This window comes from Macrosteles quadrilineatus, unplaced genomic scaffold, assembly GCF_028750875.1.
Source record: "Macrosteles quadrilineatus isolate MER2022 unplaced genomic scaffold, UCM_ALF_1.0 Scaffold_5__1_contigs__length_97177068, whole genome shotgun sequence".
In the NCBI taxonomy this organism is placed as follows: Eukaryota; Metazoa; Arthropoda; class Insecta; order Hemiptera; family Cicadellidae; genus Macrosteles; species Macrosteles quadrilineatus.
The window spans coordinates 51,103,588-51,123,132 of record NW_026542598.1 but is presented as its reverse complement, the minus strand read 5'-3'; the positions used below and the strand labels follow the sequence as shown (position 1 = coordinate 51,123,132).

General features: G+C 34.8%; 1 protein-coding gene across 1 annotated transcript in view; it reads left to right on the top strand.

Moving 5' to 3' along the window:
- The window catches only part of LOC128995597 (uncharacterized), a 150,906-nt gene that overhangs the window by 89,883 nt on the left and 41,478 nt on the right, over positions 1 to 19,545 (top strand). Inside the window, exons 10-11 of the mRNA XM_054420614.1 lie at positions 9,064 to 9,121; positions 15,588 to 15,638. Of these exons, the coding sequence (XP_054276589.1) occupies positions 9,064 to 9,121; positions 15,588 to 15,638 (109 nt within the window). The remainder of the gene's footprint in view (positions 1 to 9,063; positions 9,122 to 15,587; positions 15,639 to 19,545) is intronic.

The window sequence follows — 19,545 nt, the reverse complement described above, 5'->3', positions numbered from 1 at the left end:
CCAACTATGTCGTTTCGTTGAAAGGTTTCAGTCAGAATATGATTTATTTTTAACCTTTGATCAGTGTGATTAGTATAATGTAATGAATCGTTATTACAACAAACTGTTAATGTTTGAACAAAGGGGAATTAAAAATTAAATTCCTGACTTTGCTACCAAACTGAATAATTGCTGGTTCAATAGATATTTGTTAATATAGTAGAAATCAAGTTTATTGATCTGTCTAAACAGTGAGTTACTACCTACTGGAAAAATAATAAATTCATTTGAGTTCAGAAAATATTATAATGATACAAAATTAAATTAACCCTTTACAAATCAAATCAAAACTATTCTCTTGATGAGATATTTAAGTCCAAATTGGAATAGACAGAGAGGAATGATGTGTAGAGATGTACTCACGACCTTGAAGAGAAGAAATTAATGAATGTTCGTTAATACCAAGTAATGGAGATTAACACTTGTTGAGAAAATAAAATATAACACTGTGTGCACACAAACTTCTGGTGAATGTTCCTCACGGTTAAATAAAACTTCTGTAGAAACAATAGAGTCAATAATTGATGATTTAATATGGGATACTGAGACCCATGGTAAAATAATTAGAGGGATTCAGAGACCCTCAATGATGTTTGGTTCACATGAAGACTGCATAGTAACTGAGTGAGTTGGAGAAGTGTACAGGAAAAACCACTGGTCAGTCTATATCATGTCGGCTGGAACTGATAAGCAGGATACGCAGCACATTCTCCTCTGCATTGTCTGCCTATCTCTCTCTCTCTCTCTCTGTCTGGCTTAACTTAATACAATTTTATTTTATGAACTCACTTAAAATATTATTCTGAATTGAACCAAAAAGAGCAGTTATTTATTTACACACAAAACATTTAAATATCTATTATTTAAATGACAAAACAAGTATTATTTTATTTAAAATAAATTTAAGTTTGGACCTAATTTGAGAATGCTCAAACATACCGCCCACCGAAATTTCAAAGGAAATTTCTAGCATCTTACTTAAAAGGGTCAGAATTGATTGAAAGAAGAGGTACCAATTTCACAGCTGGACGTTGGAATTCAGAGTCACTGGTCTTGACAGTCATCACTCGAACAATTCCATCACTGCCTGGGTGAGTCTTGATGATTCTTCCAAGAGGCCACTGCAAGATAGGTACATTTTGATCCTTAAGAAGAACCAAGTCTCCGATTTTAGGGTTTGTAGAAGATCTTGTCCATTTTCCTCTCGCTTGCAGGATGTTCAAGTATTCCACTCGCCACCTCTTCCAAAAATGTTGAACCATCTTGTGGACTAGTTGCCATCTTGTAAGGACGTTTTCTCGAAGATCAAGAAGAGAAGGTTCGGGAGGAGCAACAAGAGGACATCCAACAAGAAAGTGTCCTGGAGAAAGAAAATTAGTTTCTTCTGGACTAGCTGACAAAGGACAGAGTGGTCTTGAATTCAGAACTGCTTCTACTTGGGTGAGCAAGGTTGACCACTCTTCATAAGTCAAAGCAGTTTCTCCAGCTATCTTCCTCAAATGTGTCTTTGTTGATTTAACTGCCGACTCCCACAGTCCACCAAAGTGTGGGGAATAGGGAGGATTGAAATTCCATTTTACTTCCAGTTTAGTAGTTTGCTGTAGAATTTCTTCTTGTGTAGTCTGATTGGAGTACCATAATCCTAACTCTCGAAGACGATTAGCTGCTCCTCTGAAGTTGGTTCCACAGTCGGAATACACTTGTTCAGGAAGACCTCTTCTAGAAATAAAACGTCTGAAAGCAGCCATAAAGGCATCTGTTGAGAGTGCGGTTACCAGCTCTAAATGTAAAGCTTTAGTAGCCATGCAGACAAAAACACAGATGTAAGTCTTGGCAGTGGTTGCTTTTCTTCTTAACGACTCTCTCATAGTCAAAGGTCCAGCAAAGTCAACACCAACATGTAAAAATGCTCGGCTTACATTCACTCGTGGCGAAGGAAGATCAGCCATCATCGGGGAAAAGGTTTCAGCCTTTAGCTTGAAGCACCTTAGACATTTGAAGGTTCGCTGACGGACAATATTTCTCAGTGATGGTATCCAAAATCGTAATTGAATCAGAGCTTGAAGCAAGTTGGGTCCTGGGTGTAGGTAGATTTTATGGTAATAATCTACCAACAATAAGGTGAAATGACACTTTGGCAGAAGGATTGGGTGTCTTTGATCTTCTGGGATAGCTGCATTATTTAGCCTGCCGCCCACCCTGAGTATCCCCAGTTTGTCAAAGAAAGGGGTAAGTTTATGAAACTTATTGAGGACAGCAGTTGCACATCTTCTGTCGCCATCAATAGAGAAAAAGTGTGATTGAATTTTCTTGATGCAGGATAGTAAGGACTCTTGAATTTCCTTAGGCTGAAGGGGTCCTTTAAGACGACTAGTACTGTGTAGTTTAGCTTGACAATTGTAGATAAATCTTCTGATCCAAGATATTACACGTAGAAGTTTGTAGTATGAAGAATAGTTTTCCATCATCTTGATAAGCTCTGGCTCAGTACTATTTGAGACAAGCACTTGTGGTTCAGCTTTCACTTCAGGTAGGGGCTGCTGCTGGAACTGTACTGTAGACTCTGGCCATTTATCTTCAGGCATATTCATCCACTTAGGGCCATGCCACCATAGATCACAGTTAGTTAGTTTATCTGGTAAAAGTCCTCTAGAACCATGGTCACTTGGATTTTCCTCTGATTTAATATGTCTCCACGATGAAACAGGAGTATGTTCTGAGATATGTGCAACTCTGTTTGCTACAAAAACTTTAAGCTTGTAAGTTGGTGTATTCAGCCATCCTAAGACAATTGAAGAATCAGTGAAGAAAATAGGCTTCTGAAACTGATTACTGGCAAATTGGCTGAGGGTTTCCATAACAGAGTGGAATATTGTTGCAAGCAGGTAGGCTCCACACAACTCTAAGCGTGGGATAGACAGTGTCTTGATTGGGGCTAACTTAGTTTTGGCTGTTAGAAGGTTTGTAATTATTTTGTCACTAATAACTCTCAGATACAGTGCAGCACAATATCCTTTTTCTGAAGCATCAGCAAATCCTACTATTTGCAATTTGTATGGTTTGTCAGATGTTACAAATCTTGGAATACTAAGATGTTGCAGGTTCTCTAGCTGAGTAGTCAAGTCATTCCATAGAGTCTTCAAGTTAGTTGGGATTTCCGAATCCCAGCCCAGCTTCAATTTCCATAGGCTTTGTATTATGCTCTTTGCAATCATTATCACAGGAGAAACGAATCCTAGAGGATCAAAAATCTTTGCAACAGCTGATAGGATGGCCCTTTTAGTAAACACAGGGGTAAATTGTTCAATCTGGTATGCAAACGTGTCGCTTGAAGGGTTCCATTGAAGTCCTAGGATCTTGACATTTGAATCTTCACTAGATGAGAGGTTGATCTGTTTGATATGTTTTGAAGGATTGATTGCATTTAAAATTTCCTGAGAGTTACTGGCCCATTTACTTAGACCAAAATGACCTTTGTGTAAAAGATTGATTACTTCATCCTTGAGTTTCAAGGCTTCATCAACAGTAGAAGCACCAGTGACAAGATCGTCGACATACATGTCTTGAAGAATAGCCTTTGCTGCATGTGGATAGTCAGTCCCTTCATCGGTTGCTAGCTGTTTCATGACTCTCAAGGCTAAAAAAGGTGCAGAGGTAGTACCATACGTTACTGTATTCAGTTCATATTTCTGAATAGCTTCAGAAGGATCAAATCTCCAGAAAATGTGTTGATATACCCTATCAGAGGGATGAACTAAAATCTGCCTGTACATTTTTATTATATCAGCCACAAAAACTACTGGATACATCCTAAATCTTGTCAAGATACTTTTGATGTCTTGCTGTAACTTTGGTCCTATCATAAGATGGTTGTTTAGAGACGTGTTAGAGTCAGTAAGGGAAGAAGCATCAAATACTACTCTGAGCTTAATCTGTGAGCGATCTTCTTTAGTGACAGAATGGTGTGGGATCACATATTTTGAAGTAGATGATGTGGGGCTCATGTGTTCCAGTTCAAGGTATTCTTTCATGAAATTGCAGTATTCAGACTTAAGTAGAGAATTCTTTGTCAGTTTTGTTTCTAGACTGTATAGTCTTTTCAGAGAATTTCTTTCAGAGTCACCAAGATGCTTTGGCTCACTTTTAAACGGTAGGCGAACAACGTACTGGCCGCTCTCAAGTCTGTAGTGAGTCTCTGTAAAATGCTTTTCACAAGCTAAATCTTCTGGGTTTTCTTGGACTGGGATAGAAGCAGGTTCCTCGAGTTCCCAAAATCGTTGCAGCTGATTATGAATGTCATCTTTATCATAAGCAAGGGTGAAGAAAGAAGCATTCATACTAGCGGATGATTGACAGTCAAGAACTCTCCCAATAGCAATGTAGCCAAAGACTGATGCAAACAGCTTGGGTTGGTTTTCATGAAGAGTAATCGAAGATCCAAGCCAAACATCTGGAAACAAGTCAGAGCCCAATAAAAACTCAATAGGTCCAGGTTCCCAAAACTTAGGGTCTGCTAGTTCAAATTTGGTATATTCCGACCATAAGTTTGTAGGCATAGTGAAGTTGGGTAGGTGTGAAGTAATATTGTTGATCACAACAGCTTCTGTTTTGAGGATAGGGGTTTCCTGATTTTTTTTTTGCTTCAGATGACAAAGTGCCTTGCCTTTTGCACCATCAAATATGGTCTGGCCAATAGCCGATATCTTCTTTGGATATGGAGTTGTCGATAAACCAAGTTTGGTGAGGCATTTGTGAGTTATGAAGGAATGTTGACTTCCTGAGTCTATCACTAAACGTATGGGTTGAAATCTTCCTGAAGCATCTTTTATCTCAGCAACTACAGTACCCAGCAATATGTTGCTATGTTGAGGAAGAGTTGCAGTCAAAGACGAAGTTGGTGCACTAGTAGCATTATCTTTCGATTCTTCATCAGTTGAGGTTGGAATATGTAGTAACGAGTGGTGTCTCTTCTTGCAAAATTTACAAGTCCACTTTGAGTTACACTTTCCTATAGTGTGGTTTGCATACAAGCAATTTTTACATCCATGCCAATTTTTTAACATCTTGTGTCGCTCATCAACTGTTGCATTCATAAAATCTTTACATCTCCAGAGTGTATGACTACCACTGTTGCATAGAAAGCATGTGGAACCTTTATTGTTATCTTTCGATTGCATGTTATTTCCTGGTGAGTTAGCCAAGAGTGTAGCTCGCATACCACTAGAAGATCTAGTATTATATCCTTTAATAGCGCCACTAGGCTTTGCAGAGTTATTGTCATGTGAGGATTGATGAGAATTTCCAAGGGCGAGCTGTAATGCTAGGCATCGTTCCCGTAGAAACTTCGTAAGATCATCAAAGACAGGAAAATCTTTATCTTTGTGTTGAAGTTCAAACTGTTCTCTGGTCGCAGAATCTAATAATCGAATAGCAATATGAAACAATACAAAATCTGCTTCATTTGGAATTTTTAGCAGTTTAAATGCTGCAATATTGTCTGAAACTAGTGATACAAAGTTCTGTAGAGAATCAATGGTAGGCTTGCCTTGCTGTGGGTTAAACTGGATGAGCTGATTTAAATAGTTAGAGGCTAGCATACGTTTATTATTAAACGTGTCATTCAATGCCTTCCATGCCAAGTCATAATTGTCTTCTATTAATGGCAAGTTACTTATAACTGCAGAAGCTGTGCCTACAAGTGAGGAAACCAGGTAATGAAATTTCTCCATTTTAGTCAACAAAGCATCATTATGAATAATTGATAAGAATGCATCACGGAATTTAGGCCAGTTTGTAATTTGTCCGTTGAAGTGGGGCAGATTGATCCGAGGTAAAATTTTATTTGATCTGTTTTCAGATGATACAACTGATTCATTAGGATTAATGCTTTGGCGTGAGGGAGGTGATGTTGTCTGAACAAGAGCCATAAGTGCCTCATAGCTTGTGTGTGCCTCGTAGTAATAACGTTTGGCCTTGGTTTGCATAGTCAGATCTGCTTCGACAGGAAATTCTGAGACTTTTCCTTCATCTTCATGTAGGTCAATAAGTTCATCCCAGTACGTTTCAAATTTCGAAAAATATTTCTCTAACACCTTGAACATACCCTTGAATAAGTTTACTTGAGCAGGATCTTTGAGAGCTGCCCTACCCTTCTCATTAATAGTTTGGACTTCCTTTGCACTATCTGATAATTTTCTCTTCAAGGCAGAAACCTTACGCTTAAAATCTTCTGCATCCATTTTCCCCCTCAGAAATTGAATACCAAGAGAAAATTTAAATAATCAAAGGCACAAGAATGTTTGAGCAATCTTTACACAAGTATGAACATGACAAGTGCTATATTCTTCAATATAGTAAAAAAATCAACAAAGAATTAAGAATACCATTAATTCATAGTGAAAATAGGTCAAAAAATTCATATCATGATTTGCTAAATGATTCAATACAGATTGTATATAATATTACAGTAGCACATAGAACAAGATTGTAGAATATAAATCAGCAATATTTATTTGTGTTAAGAAACTATTTGGCATAAGAAAATATTTTCAGATTAAATTCTCAAAACAACCCTAATAACTCTTAAAAATTATCAATAAATCACAAATCCAATACTGGAGAAATGTATGAGCGTTTTACGATTAAATATCTAATTTAATCAAAGATCAAATGAATACCAAATATTTTATATGATAACTACCTTTAAACAAACAAATTCTCAACTGTAATCTACAATAACCTTCAAATACAATTAACCTTACTTTGACAATTTAAAAATGACCTTAAATATGTTTCTTTAAAAGGATATTTTAATTTACAATTTTTTATTTATTAACAAATGACTAAGTTAATCCGGCTCGAAGGACCAATATGTTTGAACAAAGGGGAATTAAAAATTAAATTCCTGACTTTGCTACCAAACTGAATAATTGCTGGTTCAATAGATATTTGTTAATATAGTAGAAATCAAGTTTATTGATCTGTCTAAACAGTGAGTTACTACCTACTGGAAAAATAATAAATTCATTTGAGTTCAGAAAATATTATAATGATACAAAATTAAATTAACCCTTTACAAATCAAATCAAAACTATTCTCTTGATGAGATATTTAAGTCCAAATTGGAATAGACAGAGAGGAATGATGTGTAGAGATGTACTCACGACCTTGAAGAGAAGAAATTAATGAATGTTCGTTAATACCAAGTAATGGAGATTAACACTTGTTGAGAAAATAAAATATAACACTGTGTGCACACAAACTTCTGGTGAATGTTCCTCACGGTTAAATAAAACTTCTGTAGAAACAATAGAGTCAATAATTGATGATTTAATATGGGATACTGAGACCCATGGTAAAATAATTAGAGGGATTCAGAGACCCTCAATGATGTTTGATTCACATGAAGACTGCATAGTAACTGAGTGAGTTGGAGAAGTGTACAGGAAAAACCACTGGTCAGTCTATATCATGTCGGCTGGAACTGATAAGCAGGATACGCAGCACATTCTCCTCTGCATTGTCTGCCTATCTCTCTCTCTCTCTCTCTGTCTGGCTTAACTTAATACAACTTTATTTTATGAACTCACTTAAAATATTATTCTGAATTGAACCAAAAAGAGCAGTTATTTATTTACACACAAAACATTTAAATATCTATTATTTAAATGACAAAGCAAGTATTATTTTATTTAAAATAAATTTAAGTTTGGACCTAATTTGAGAATGCTCAAACAGTTAAAATCACAAACACATAACAGGCCCAAATACTTTGAGTTTCTCTCTAATTTTGAAACTATTTCTAACCAAATTAATTCATAAGCAATTCGTGTTTGCTGCTATGTCAGTGTTTTTATAAGGGGTTGCAGGGAATATGTGCAAATCAAAATCAAGGATAAAGCCGAATTTAACCAGTACAATTCAGATTTATCAGCTGCCAAATCAGGCGTGCCATAAGGCTAGGTTCTTGGACCCCTGTTGTTCCTTATATACTTATATAACTGTTGTTCCTTATATAGATGGAACCATTTACAGTTTATTGTCTTTTAGATGCCCACATGTGCTTATTTGACCTATTATGTCTGGGTAGGCGAGTGGTTATGGTGCTTGTATTAAAATCTAGAGGTCGCTGGTTAGATTCCAAACGAGATCGTTAGAGGTAGAGACCTAGAGGTCATTAATTTGGCATACCTATACATTTGTATATTTTTAATTCGTGTAAACCGACTCTTGATCAGATTGAAACGTTTTCTTAACGATAACTTCTTGAGAACTCAATCATGCCCTAGTGAATTTCCCATAAAGGGAATAAGCTATTTCAAGGTTACTTTGTTTTAGTAGATCTAATATCAAAACTATTTTACAAATCACATAAACAAGACGTATTTTAAATAAATCTAAATATACTACTTAATCCGTGTTAAATCTCTAAAGTATATTTTAAGAGTCTTTGAAATCCTTTCTAAACACGATCAACATTTTCACAGATTTCCAAACCGAGACTTTCAACCCTCGAACAAAACTTCAAAAGCCTTAAACAAAATTAACAAAGACAGGAGTTTTCAAAGGGCTTTCAAAGAGTTACGACTTTGCATGCCCTACACTAAAAGGGCCAGAACAAAACAAACAGAACAAAGACCATCTTCGGCCAGAAAACGAAGGAGTCCCAAAGAGGGTACAATTAAAAGCGATACGGAGTCGTACAAAGCACAGGATGATTAAGGACGAAATAAGGATTGTTTTATATTAAATCTCCCAAACAGCGTTGATCAGTCTAAGAATATCTGTTTCGGATGCTCCGGGCGACCTAGGGTGTGGGGAGGGGGGAGGAAAAGCGTGCGTCTGATTGGTCAACATTGATTTTTCACTTGGCCCCGCCCACTGCGGGGGAGGCGACTCGTCCAACCCGCGAACAGAACGTCAACATTCGTTCGCTATCTGTCGAGAGTGCAGCAGTAGACCCGTGTAGGGTGGTGAGTGTTTGGCATCATGTGTGTGACGTGATCTAACATGCTGGACATCAAGACATCAGCTGACTACCTCAGTCGCACCCCCACGTTCACCAACTTCTCCATGCTGTTTGGTATGTCAAGTGAATAAATACTAGGTAAAATCAACTCGTTTATTGTCAACATTGCAAAACTTATCGTCGTACAAGTGTAACTAATAGTTTACCAATGTTTAGAAACAAAGTATTGCCTTAAAAGTTAGGTGGTGTTTAGTTAGGTTGTAAAATAGCTTAAGGAAATTTAGCCCAAGTTAATTAGTGTTTATAATGTTTTCTTTCTACCTCACAGAAATTTACTGTATTTTTTTATTGTTTTTACGGGATGTGCATATGCTAACAATTTAAAACCACATCCTGTTCCTAATCACACTTCAAACTTCAGAATAATTTCTAAACAAGAAAGACACAATGTAGGTTGATTCTCCAATATTGCATATATCTAAGTATTTATCATTTTATTTTTACATCCAAACTGTTATATATTTTGTCTACACGGTTTATATATATATACTGTAGGGATAAAAATATAGCCAAACAAAAATAAAATAAAGGCACAATAAGTCCTTTAAATCTGCTTGAAAAACTGATACAGTATTATTACCATTAGTTATAGAATCGTACTTGTTCTCTATTATAAATGGCATCTAGGCCATTTCCTATTTTCCTATTTGTAGCTACTTAATGTAAAACGGTGTTTGCCGTTGGTGTTCAATAAATAAATAAATCTTAGAGAATAAAACTTACTATTTACCTCTACAAAATATTGTATCGGGGGAAGTATATAGAAGTGAAAAATATGTTTTACCAACGGTCACTTGATTGTATAACGTTATCATTTCAGTGACAGTTTGCAGAACGAATCTTTCTCTAAGCAGCCGATTGATATTCAATTGGTTAAATATGTATGGTAAAGCCTTTAAAGAAATGATCCCACTCAAAATTAAGGGTAACGTTAGTTTTTTTACAAACAAGTTAGGTCCGGTTTAAATAGACACAGATATGTTTTAATGTTTAGGGATCAGAAAAAGAGGGGGGTAAAAGAGTATATTTTGGTTGGTGCTCTAGTTTCCTGTAGTAGACATCCTACTCCTAATAAAGTGATGTCCTCAAGAAGTAGACACCCACTTCAATATTTCTACAGCTTTATTAGAAAACTTATAACATGTTGCTTCAAATAGATTGTAACCCTGTTAATTATTTTTATATCAATCAATAAAAACAACATGTCATAATTCCAAACATGTATAATTGTTGTATTTGGTTATTTTAATTTATTGTCGCATATTGATTCATAAACTATTTCATCTAAAACTACAATCTGATAAAGCATGCAGTACTTTTTACCAACATTAACTTTTCACTATGTATTTATAATAATCATTATAATATCAATATTTATGAGAAATAATCTATTTAAGTAAACCTCTTACAAAGTAAGTCAAACTAACAGATTTGCTGTTCCTATCATAGTTGTTAGAGTTTAAAGATTTAGTAAAATAGCTACGCTCAAAATTTTACTTTTTAAATATACAAATTACACCATACATTAGAGTGTATAATAAAGCGTCTTTTGTCATCTAGTTAGTATGCTTTAAAAGTTAACAAAACGTATTATTACTTAAATTTGATATCAAATATACAGGAATAGTGTATTTCATGTAGTATATTTCATGGTGTATTGCATTCATAGTATTTAATGACAGAAGGGTGAGGTAAATTTTCAAAGTTAATAAAGAATCACCTACTTCACAAAATATACTTTTAACCATACTACCTAATACTACTATACCAACGGATAATATGTTAATAACATACTTTATGCTTTATTATTTAACTGGCTGCTGTACCCGTGCTTCGCAACGGAAAGAAAGTTCAGTTTCGAAGAACGGGTGTCCCCTTTATATCATACCATATCTTGATAGCTTAGTTAAAACTATCTCTGGGTTAATGCAGCAAGGGTTATAGAACATTTTTCATTTCCATAATCAACGACATAGTTTTTGAATAAATTGTGAATTTTCTCATGCTTCCATGGAGACCAATTATTTACTTTTAAAAACCTCACCTCAAAACTTTGGACATCCCAGGGGCGTAGCCCGAGAGGAACTCAGAGAAGTGAATAGTCATAAGACATTCCTAGATATGTGGACCATCTTTATGCTTAATTTTGGGTGTATCGGTTTGGTATTTTAGTCGAGAGCCACACAGACAGACAGACATACAGCACCTCAACTTTATAGTAGTACTAGCTGATGTACCCGTGCTTCTCAACGGGAAGATGTACTATACTAATCCAAACAAAGCAGTTCGAATTTATAAACCACCAAATTTTTACAACAAATTATAACCTAAATTGTAGTTACTGTTTACATGAAAATATATCAATAACATTATGTTTATAGTCTATTTTTCAGACAGACACCACCTCAATTTTATGATAGTATAGATAGATTAAAACACTTTTACTGGAGCCTTATTATACTTTGACACACAAACATGATAAATATTATTATTTATTATCTAAATTATTATGTACTATTATTCTAATGCCAATTAATATTTTTGTAATACCAACTGTTACCAACGAGTTTTCTAACAGTATGCGAAGATTTAATCTGGGATTCACATAAGCTGAGAAAGGTTTTAAAGAAACATGTTTGCCTATTAATATATAGATATGCTTTATTCTGGGTTACATAAAAAATGATCAATTTCACTTTAACCCCGATTGAAAATCCCTAGGAACACCAAAATCCTAAAAACTAATTAGGTTGTGGATAATTCACAGAAATCCCCAGATTAAATCCAATACGGATGTACTTTCCCATCAATCATTCATTCAAACGTAAATATGCATTTTATAATTAAATATTTGTCTCCTAAGTAAAATATTAAACATTCGACACTATAAATGAACTATGAAATAATCTATATATTAATAGGCAAGCATCATTCTTTAAATCCTTTTTCTCAGATCGTGTGCATCGCAGGGAAAATCTACGCATATTGTTAGAAATATATGTTCCTGTATATGTGCAGAATCCCTTTAAAAATTAAAATAGGCTCAAACATAAGCACAAAAAATTTATTTGAAATTAAAAAAAATTAACATGGGCTTAATGGGTTGTCATTCTGGTGACGAAATAACAAAGAAATATAAACAGAAAATCAATACAAATTGAACAAATTACAATCACATGCTTTATTTACAGTGTTGTGGGAAAATAGAGAAGCCTGTACCTTTGACTTTCCACTAGACATTCCATCCCCATGTTAAAGTTGTCGCCAGTTTTTAAATTTAATTTATCGTAGTCGATGTGGCCCACGAAAAGATTGCACTGATCTAAATGACTAATTTCTGTCGAATGCACGATGTTTTGAGCCACCAACAGATTGCCCTGTTCTAAATGACTAATTTATGTTGAATACACGATGTTTTTTACTAAGTCAAAATTGTGGAATGACTTATTATGAGCTATAGCAACTGTTCATATCAAAAAAGGTAGAAAATATTATTTTAGACACACATTCTGTGACTGGCTAACACAACTACATTTTTTTTTAATTGCGGCAGCTGGTCCATATAGATGGAATGTCTACTTCAGTATCCAATCAATGCGTGTATATTACATATTTTTGGTCGAGTTTTCGACCACTGGACGATAGGCAACAATGATTCTTTAATACTGTTTTTATCCGTGTGCATCGCAGGGAAAATCTACGCATAGGTACTATTGGAAGATTCTTTCCTGTAGATGTGCAGAATCCCTTCATAAATTAAAATAGGATAAAAAATAAGCACGATAAATGAGTTTAAAATTTTAAAAAATTACATGGACCTTATGGGTTGCCATGATGGTGACAAAATAACAAAGCAATATAATAAGAAAATCTAAACCAATGGAAGAAATTCCAATCACATGTTTTATTTACAGCGTAGGGTGAAAATAGATAAGTCTGTACATTACATATATTTGGTCTAATTTTCGACCACTGGATGACCTCTAGTACAAAATAAATGAATATTTTTCTCTTAAGCGAAATATAAAACATTTTACGATGAAGTGAGTTTGTGAACTCTTGTGGACAGCTGTTGTACAGAGGTTTGAGGGTTGAAATCCGTGGACCAAATAATGAACAGCTGATATTCAGGTGTGCCGCGCAGGTGTGGCAACTGACCAACGTTGAATATCATTATTGTTGAAATTGTTTTCACATTGTACAGTAGGGCTTAGAATTTTACATATATTGGTCTGGTAATCAGTCTCAAAATTATGTTAACGATTTTTTGCGTTTGGTTTTTTAGTGATTACAGGTAACTGAAACTTTATTAGTTACACCTTAATAGAAATTAGAACTTAAATAATAATATAGTCTATAAGAAGCAAATTCAAATAATTCCATTTTCAGCCGAAAAACTGGATACTTCAGGGCAATATAATTGAAATGACGTGTACGGCTTCCTAATTAAATAGTAATTGTTGCAGTGTGATGTATTCACTAAGCGATAAAATATAGCAGTGATAACCCTGGAAGATATAGGCCTAAAATAAATAATAAATAATAGTCAATGACCGGTCCTACGTTTATTCTATCATAACATGTTATGGCTTATTTCTTTACTATCTTGATCCAAAAAGAAAAAAAATTGAAAACCGAACTGAAAGGTTCTCGTTCAAAACAAAGCTGAACTAAATAATTAAAGAATAAAAAAACTGTTACGATTAATATAAATACCCGAATAAATCAGCCTTTTAGCAATGCGTTAAAGACAGTATTTTATCAAACAAAATTGTACATATTTAATATATCATAACAAAATAGCTACTGGGTTTTTCAAACTAATCTTCTTTTCACAGGCATGTACAACAAATACCTAATCAATATTATACACCGTGTCCCAAAAAAAAACTTAACAATTTTATTTACTTATAAAAAGTTTATTAACAATCACACGATAAACTAATTACATTTTAACTTACATAAATATTCCTAAGTTTTGTTTGATATCATATGTGTTATGTGTTAATGATTTTCAACATGGTTGCCATTGTTGGCAGAAAGATAGTCAATACGGCTGTCCAATTCAGCCCACACTCTATGGTGCATTTCGTCAGTAATGTTAGTAAAGGCTGCATTTATTCTTTGTCTCAATTCTCGGACATCGGAAACTTCTGTCTTATAAACTTATAATTTTGACAAATTTAACTCACATGCTGCACAGCGAACAGACTTTCGAGGGTCGTGAAGAAATAATTGTTGCACGTTTTCAATCAATTCATTTTGGATTCTCGGCCAACCTTTACCTTTTAAATGTTGTAAGCTTCCAGTTAACATAAATTTGTCATACCAGGCTCGAATGCTGTTCCGTGATGGAGGACGTCGACCATAGCGTCTTCTAAATGTTCTTTGCACTGCAATATCTGACTTACTTTGAATGTACCACTCAACGCATTGCGCTTTCTCTCGTGCGTTCAAGGTGCCTGCTTAATGACAGGGCAATGTTTTTAAATTTCAAGTTTCAATCGACAACAATGAATCAGCTGATAGTTACAATTGATATTGAACAAAACTTCATGAGCTCAGTTATTATATGATCACCTTCAAAGTAGACTAGATATGCCTGGACGTATTATATAACAATTTAAAATTATTCATTTTTTTGGGACACGGTGTATTTCACTGAAATATATAGCACACTTTGTGTATTGACACTTATTTTATGTACAATATTAATCCAGTGTGAGGTTATAATCAAGTCATACAATTTGTGTACTGTCTCTGACTCAGACCAGCTATTTACTTATCCAGGACCATTGATTAAAAGTCAAACGAACGAGGACAGCTCAGCCATAGAATAACCAACACAAGACTTCCCATCCCGTTGTAAATTTTGAAGCTGGTTTTTCGTGTCTAGTTCATGTCCGGTGACACTGGTGGCTTGTGTCGACGAAATTTTGTTTATATTATTTTTGAGTTATTTTCATGATTTATGCTTTACTGTTTGGTTATATAACTAGGGGATGAGTCATTGTTTATGATTATATCGTTTTATTTGTTTAAACGAGGTTTCAAATTACTGAAATTACAAGAAACAAAATGTAAACAAAATACAACCTCTATAGTGCATCGGACAGAGCTAACGATAAAATTGGCTTCAGTTGGTCTATAAGGATGAAAAAATATACTTTTAAGGGAGAATGTTTTATCTATGGGTCTGCCCATTTTTTAACCATCAAAATCCTTTGTTTCGTGTTAAGATTAAACCGGTGACTTGGTAATTATTGGCGAGCGCTAAAACCACTCAGATGCATATCCAGTTCAATAACAAATCACATCAAAACACTATCTCGATTCCACGTTCACATTGCAGAATGGAGAGTCCGCAAGCGATATAGGTTAAAAATAATTGAGTGATTAAATAATTGAGTGCAGCTTGAAAAATCACTTACTCCTAGTGATGTTTTAGGTTTTACATTTATTACGTAAAACACTAGGTACTTAACAACAACAAAATATTAAAAGCTTATCTTTGTTACAGATACTTCGTACAAAGGTTCATGGACGGCTCATACACCTACACCTACACAAGGTAAGACTTGATAAAAACGTATGGTTATTACAGTTACCGTTACCTGAAAATAGGCTATTTAGTTGATTACCACATTTCGGATCTATTTTGCGCACTGGGCCATAAGTCGGGTGAAAAATATCTCTTTTGCACATCAAACCCTGAGGGGCCGAGATATCCTGTCAGTCAGTTCTATTTTTCGCTTTTTGGCGGCCTCTTTTGTAAAATATATCTTTTTATACTCTATGAGTTTGCATCTATCTCTATCATCTAAGAAGTTTAAGTCGTCTAACATGAAGAGTTGAATGGGACAGAGTTATTGCTTCTTGATGCTTTCTTATTGAATAACGTACTCGATTGTTAACTAAATTTCTACGCTATCGTAGTACACATACTAAATCGTTATACGATGTCGCTTAAGTACTGTATTAAGCTTATTGTTTTCTATGGTTATTTTCTAAATATTCTATAATGAGCGTATTGAAACATATAACAGTTTAATCTCAATTCAAAATATTTACGGTTGCCATTTTTGAAAATTTGCGGCACCTTATATTTTACTAACCTTCACTTTAAGTGCGTATCAATCTTTTTTACATTCAAGATTTTCTTCTGACTTCTAGCGGGCCGTCTCCCAGAGGAGGTAGCATATCACTAAATAATGCGTTAAGTTGATTTTAACTAATGTCTATTGACTTTGTACCATGCGCTCTAGCCTTATCCTTCTAAATGATTGAAATATTCAACAACTGTGCCACGACCTTTTCCCAAAATGTTTAAGTTTATAGGTTTCTAGCCTCAACCAAACTTGAGTATACACGGAAGGGTAGAAAATAATACAGGTGAAAACGAGAGGTTTCATATCTACAAATATTTGTTTACTAGGTGAAACCCGTCGAAATCGACGGTTGCTTTCAAGGCTTACGCTAATTCATCTACGGACAGTTACGTGTAGTGGAATATACCTGAAGTGGAGTTGGCTTTTATTCTTGGTCTGTTAGGGACCTCCTCGTTTATACGGTTGTGCGCCTTCGTTGGCAACAAATAATGCAAATGACAGCAATGCGGAATTTCCAAAAAGCAAAAAATACTGCAAAATGGCAGTTACCTAAATATTGACGTTTACATGCATTGTTAAACAACGTATCTTATAAAGGATGGTGTGATCTAGTTTAAAAGGCATATGACCTTTCTGTCATGACAGTAGCTGCTTAAATAGTATTTACTCTTTGTGCCTTTTTTACAGCCAAAATGTCGTGTTATTTTCAATCATGTTAACAACCCAGTGTGCCAATATCCGTAATATAGGACACTGCAAATAATTGCTCAATATAGGTACCATTTTAGGCAAGTTTTCTGGCTTTGGATGTTATTAGACACAATAAGAACACAATAAACTTCTTCTGCAGATAATAATCCGCTGGAGAAATATAAGCCGAATTATAAATGTTACAATGCGAGTTTGAGCATTTTGTAACTATATGGGTAAGTTACATAGTATTTTTTAGGCTGCTGCTCAGTGCACTTTAAGAATATATTTTTTAGAGATAAATTAAATATATTTTGTTGTTGAGTAGCGCTAGTAAACACGCACAACCCATTTCGTTATTTTAATAACATTCAAAGGCTCTCTAAGAGTTCAAATTTTTATTTGTTTACATATCTATATTTTGTGTTCACCATGCTGAATGAATACACCGAAGTCACCTCTCTGAAAAGTCTGTAGTAAATTGCAGTTTTACAGCATAATGACATTCTAATTGCACATATCTATATATTTAATACGCGACATGAAACTTTGTGAACAATAAGGCTTTTTTGTTTTAAGATTTAACCCCACATATTATATACCAAAATGTTCGTCTATGTGTGTAGATGTGCAAACACGTTTTAGATTTACGAAATATATCTTTTTAAGGGCATGGCCTGCCCACAAAGTTCCTTTCATAAGGATAACATTGTGACTGATTTGAATGTTATTATATTCTGAAACAGATGTCAATAAATTAGTTTAAAAAAATAAATCCCAGCTGTTATGTTTGGTTTTGAAATGTAAACCGTTTGCATGTTTTTAAAAATAATTATAAACCCTGCAAAGAAATTTTACCTATAGGACACGACGGGAGAAATGTTTTATATTATAGTTTCTATTATACATGCCAAGGACCCGACGGAAAAGAAATATTGCCGGTCGGACACGGCGAATCAACATACGGCAAGCAATGCTAAACATAAGGAGCCCAGACGAGGAGCTGGTACAGTTAGTGGCAACGTGTATTTGCTAAATTGTACTGACTAATACAAGAATTCAGCAGCATTCACTTGGCGAGATGGCATTAAAATGTTAGAAATGTGGTGCGCTAAATTTTAAAGAAGAAAAAAGAGGACGAGGCGAAGGATTTTCATCCTGCTGTCATAAAGGAAAAGTGCATCTACCACCATACCGAGAAAGCCGGTATTCATGAGTAATTCAAGAGTAAAAAAATCCAGTACCGGTAGTACAGAGTACAGTTCGTACTTTTCAAACTAAAATTTCCAACGTGTTCTGCGCCAACTCTCGCGCAAAAAAAATTGCAAAAAACACTTTGCAAAACTACAGATCAGGGCAATTTTTTTGACACTTTAATCATCAAAATCGGTCCAAAAATGAGGGAGGAGTTCTGTTTACAAAAATCGGGTTAGCGTATTATATATATAGATTGCGTAAGGGTTTGTTTGGCTGACTAAGTCTAAAACAACCTCAGTCTAGTAGGGTTTCAGCTCTCTTGACTGAAACGTCACGAAGAAGAAGGGTTTGTTTACAAATAGTTGTCAAGCGGAGAATACTTTCACGTTGGCCCCCTGGACTGAAGAAAGCTCAAAACAGAAAGGGTAACTCTAAGAGAAGGGGATAAGAACAGTGACCCTCGTCTAAAGGGTCTCAAATAGTGTGCTAAAGCAGTACGACCTTGGAATGAGAACGGAATGTCTTCCTCTATCCATAGTCATTTAGTAAAAAATAAGGGCAATTCATCTATAATGAAGTATATTAAACCCCTATATATTTGCTAAAGTTTTTCTCCTATCGTACGTGTAGGTACTTATTTGTAATGCATTCACACGTTCACCCTATTTTCACATAAGCTTATATCGCGACAACTCCCCCCCCCCCGTGTCTTTTTACAGATTACTCCCCCCTCCCCACGATGATATCGTACAATATGCCGCTGTCGTATCTTACGCCTCTCCAGCTAATCTACACAACCCTCTCGCGTTCTGCACTCAATTATTTTTCGGATATTATCTCCTCACTTTAATAAAGCGACGTTTTTAAAGAGCCATGTGACACTGGAATGATTTCCCTTGGAGTCAGTGAAGTGGAACCCTTCGGAGTTGATTTAAAATTGTTTCGTTTTGTTTGGAATCGTAGTTAGTTGGTTGAATGTGTAGAATTTTATAAATTTTCTAAGGGTGTAAGGTACCAGCTAATTACAACAAAACTAACTATTTTAATTGAGCCTGTAGCTGCAAAATATCTGAAGTAGTTACGAATAACGCATTATGAGACAAATAAAAGCGTAACATAATCTATTGGTTATTTGAAAAAATAATTTTATGTTTCGATAATGGCAAAATTGTGTATTTTATGATTCATAATGTACGTTTATCTAAGGAAATTTTGATTTTACCTGTTAATGCGAGTAAAAAAATTAAGGAAAAACATTAAAAAATTCATACTAAAAGTAACAATAATAGCTACATATTCCTCGTGCTACTGTATTAGTAACAACGAGTAAAAAATGAGAAATCGAAATGTTTATTCTGAAACGAAATAGACATATTTTTTAATCGGCACACTTGATCGACTCTAGTATAAATCACACGTAACAATGGGCTCCAGATAAAAAACATAAGATGAGAAGTATAATTGAACAACTCAAGAGAATCT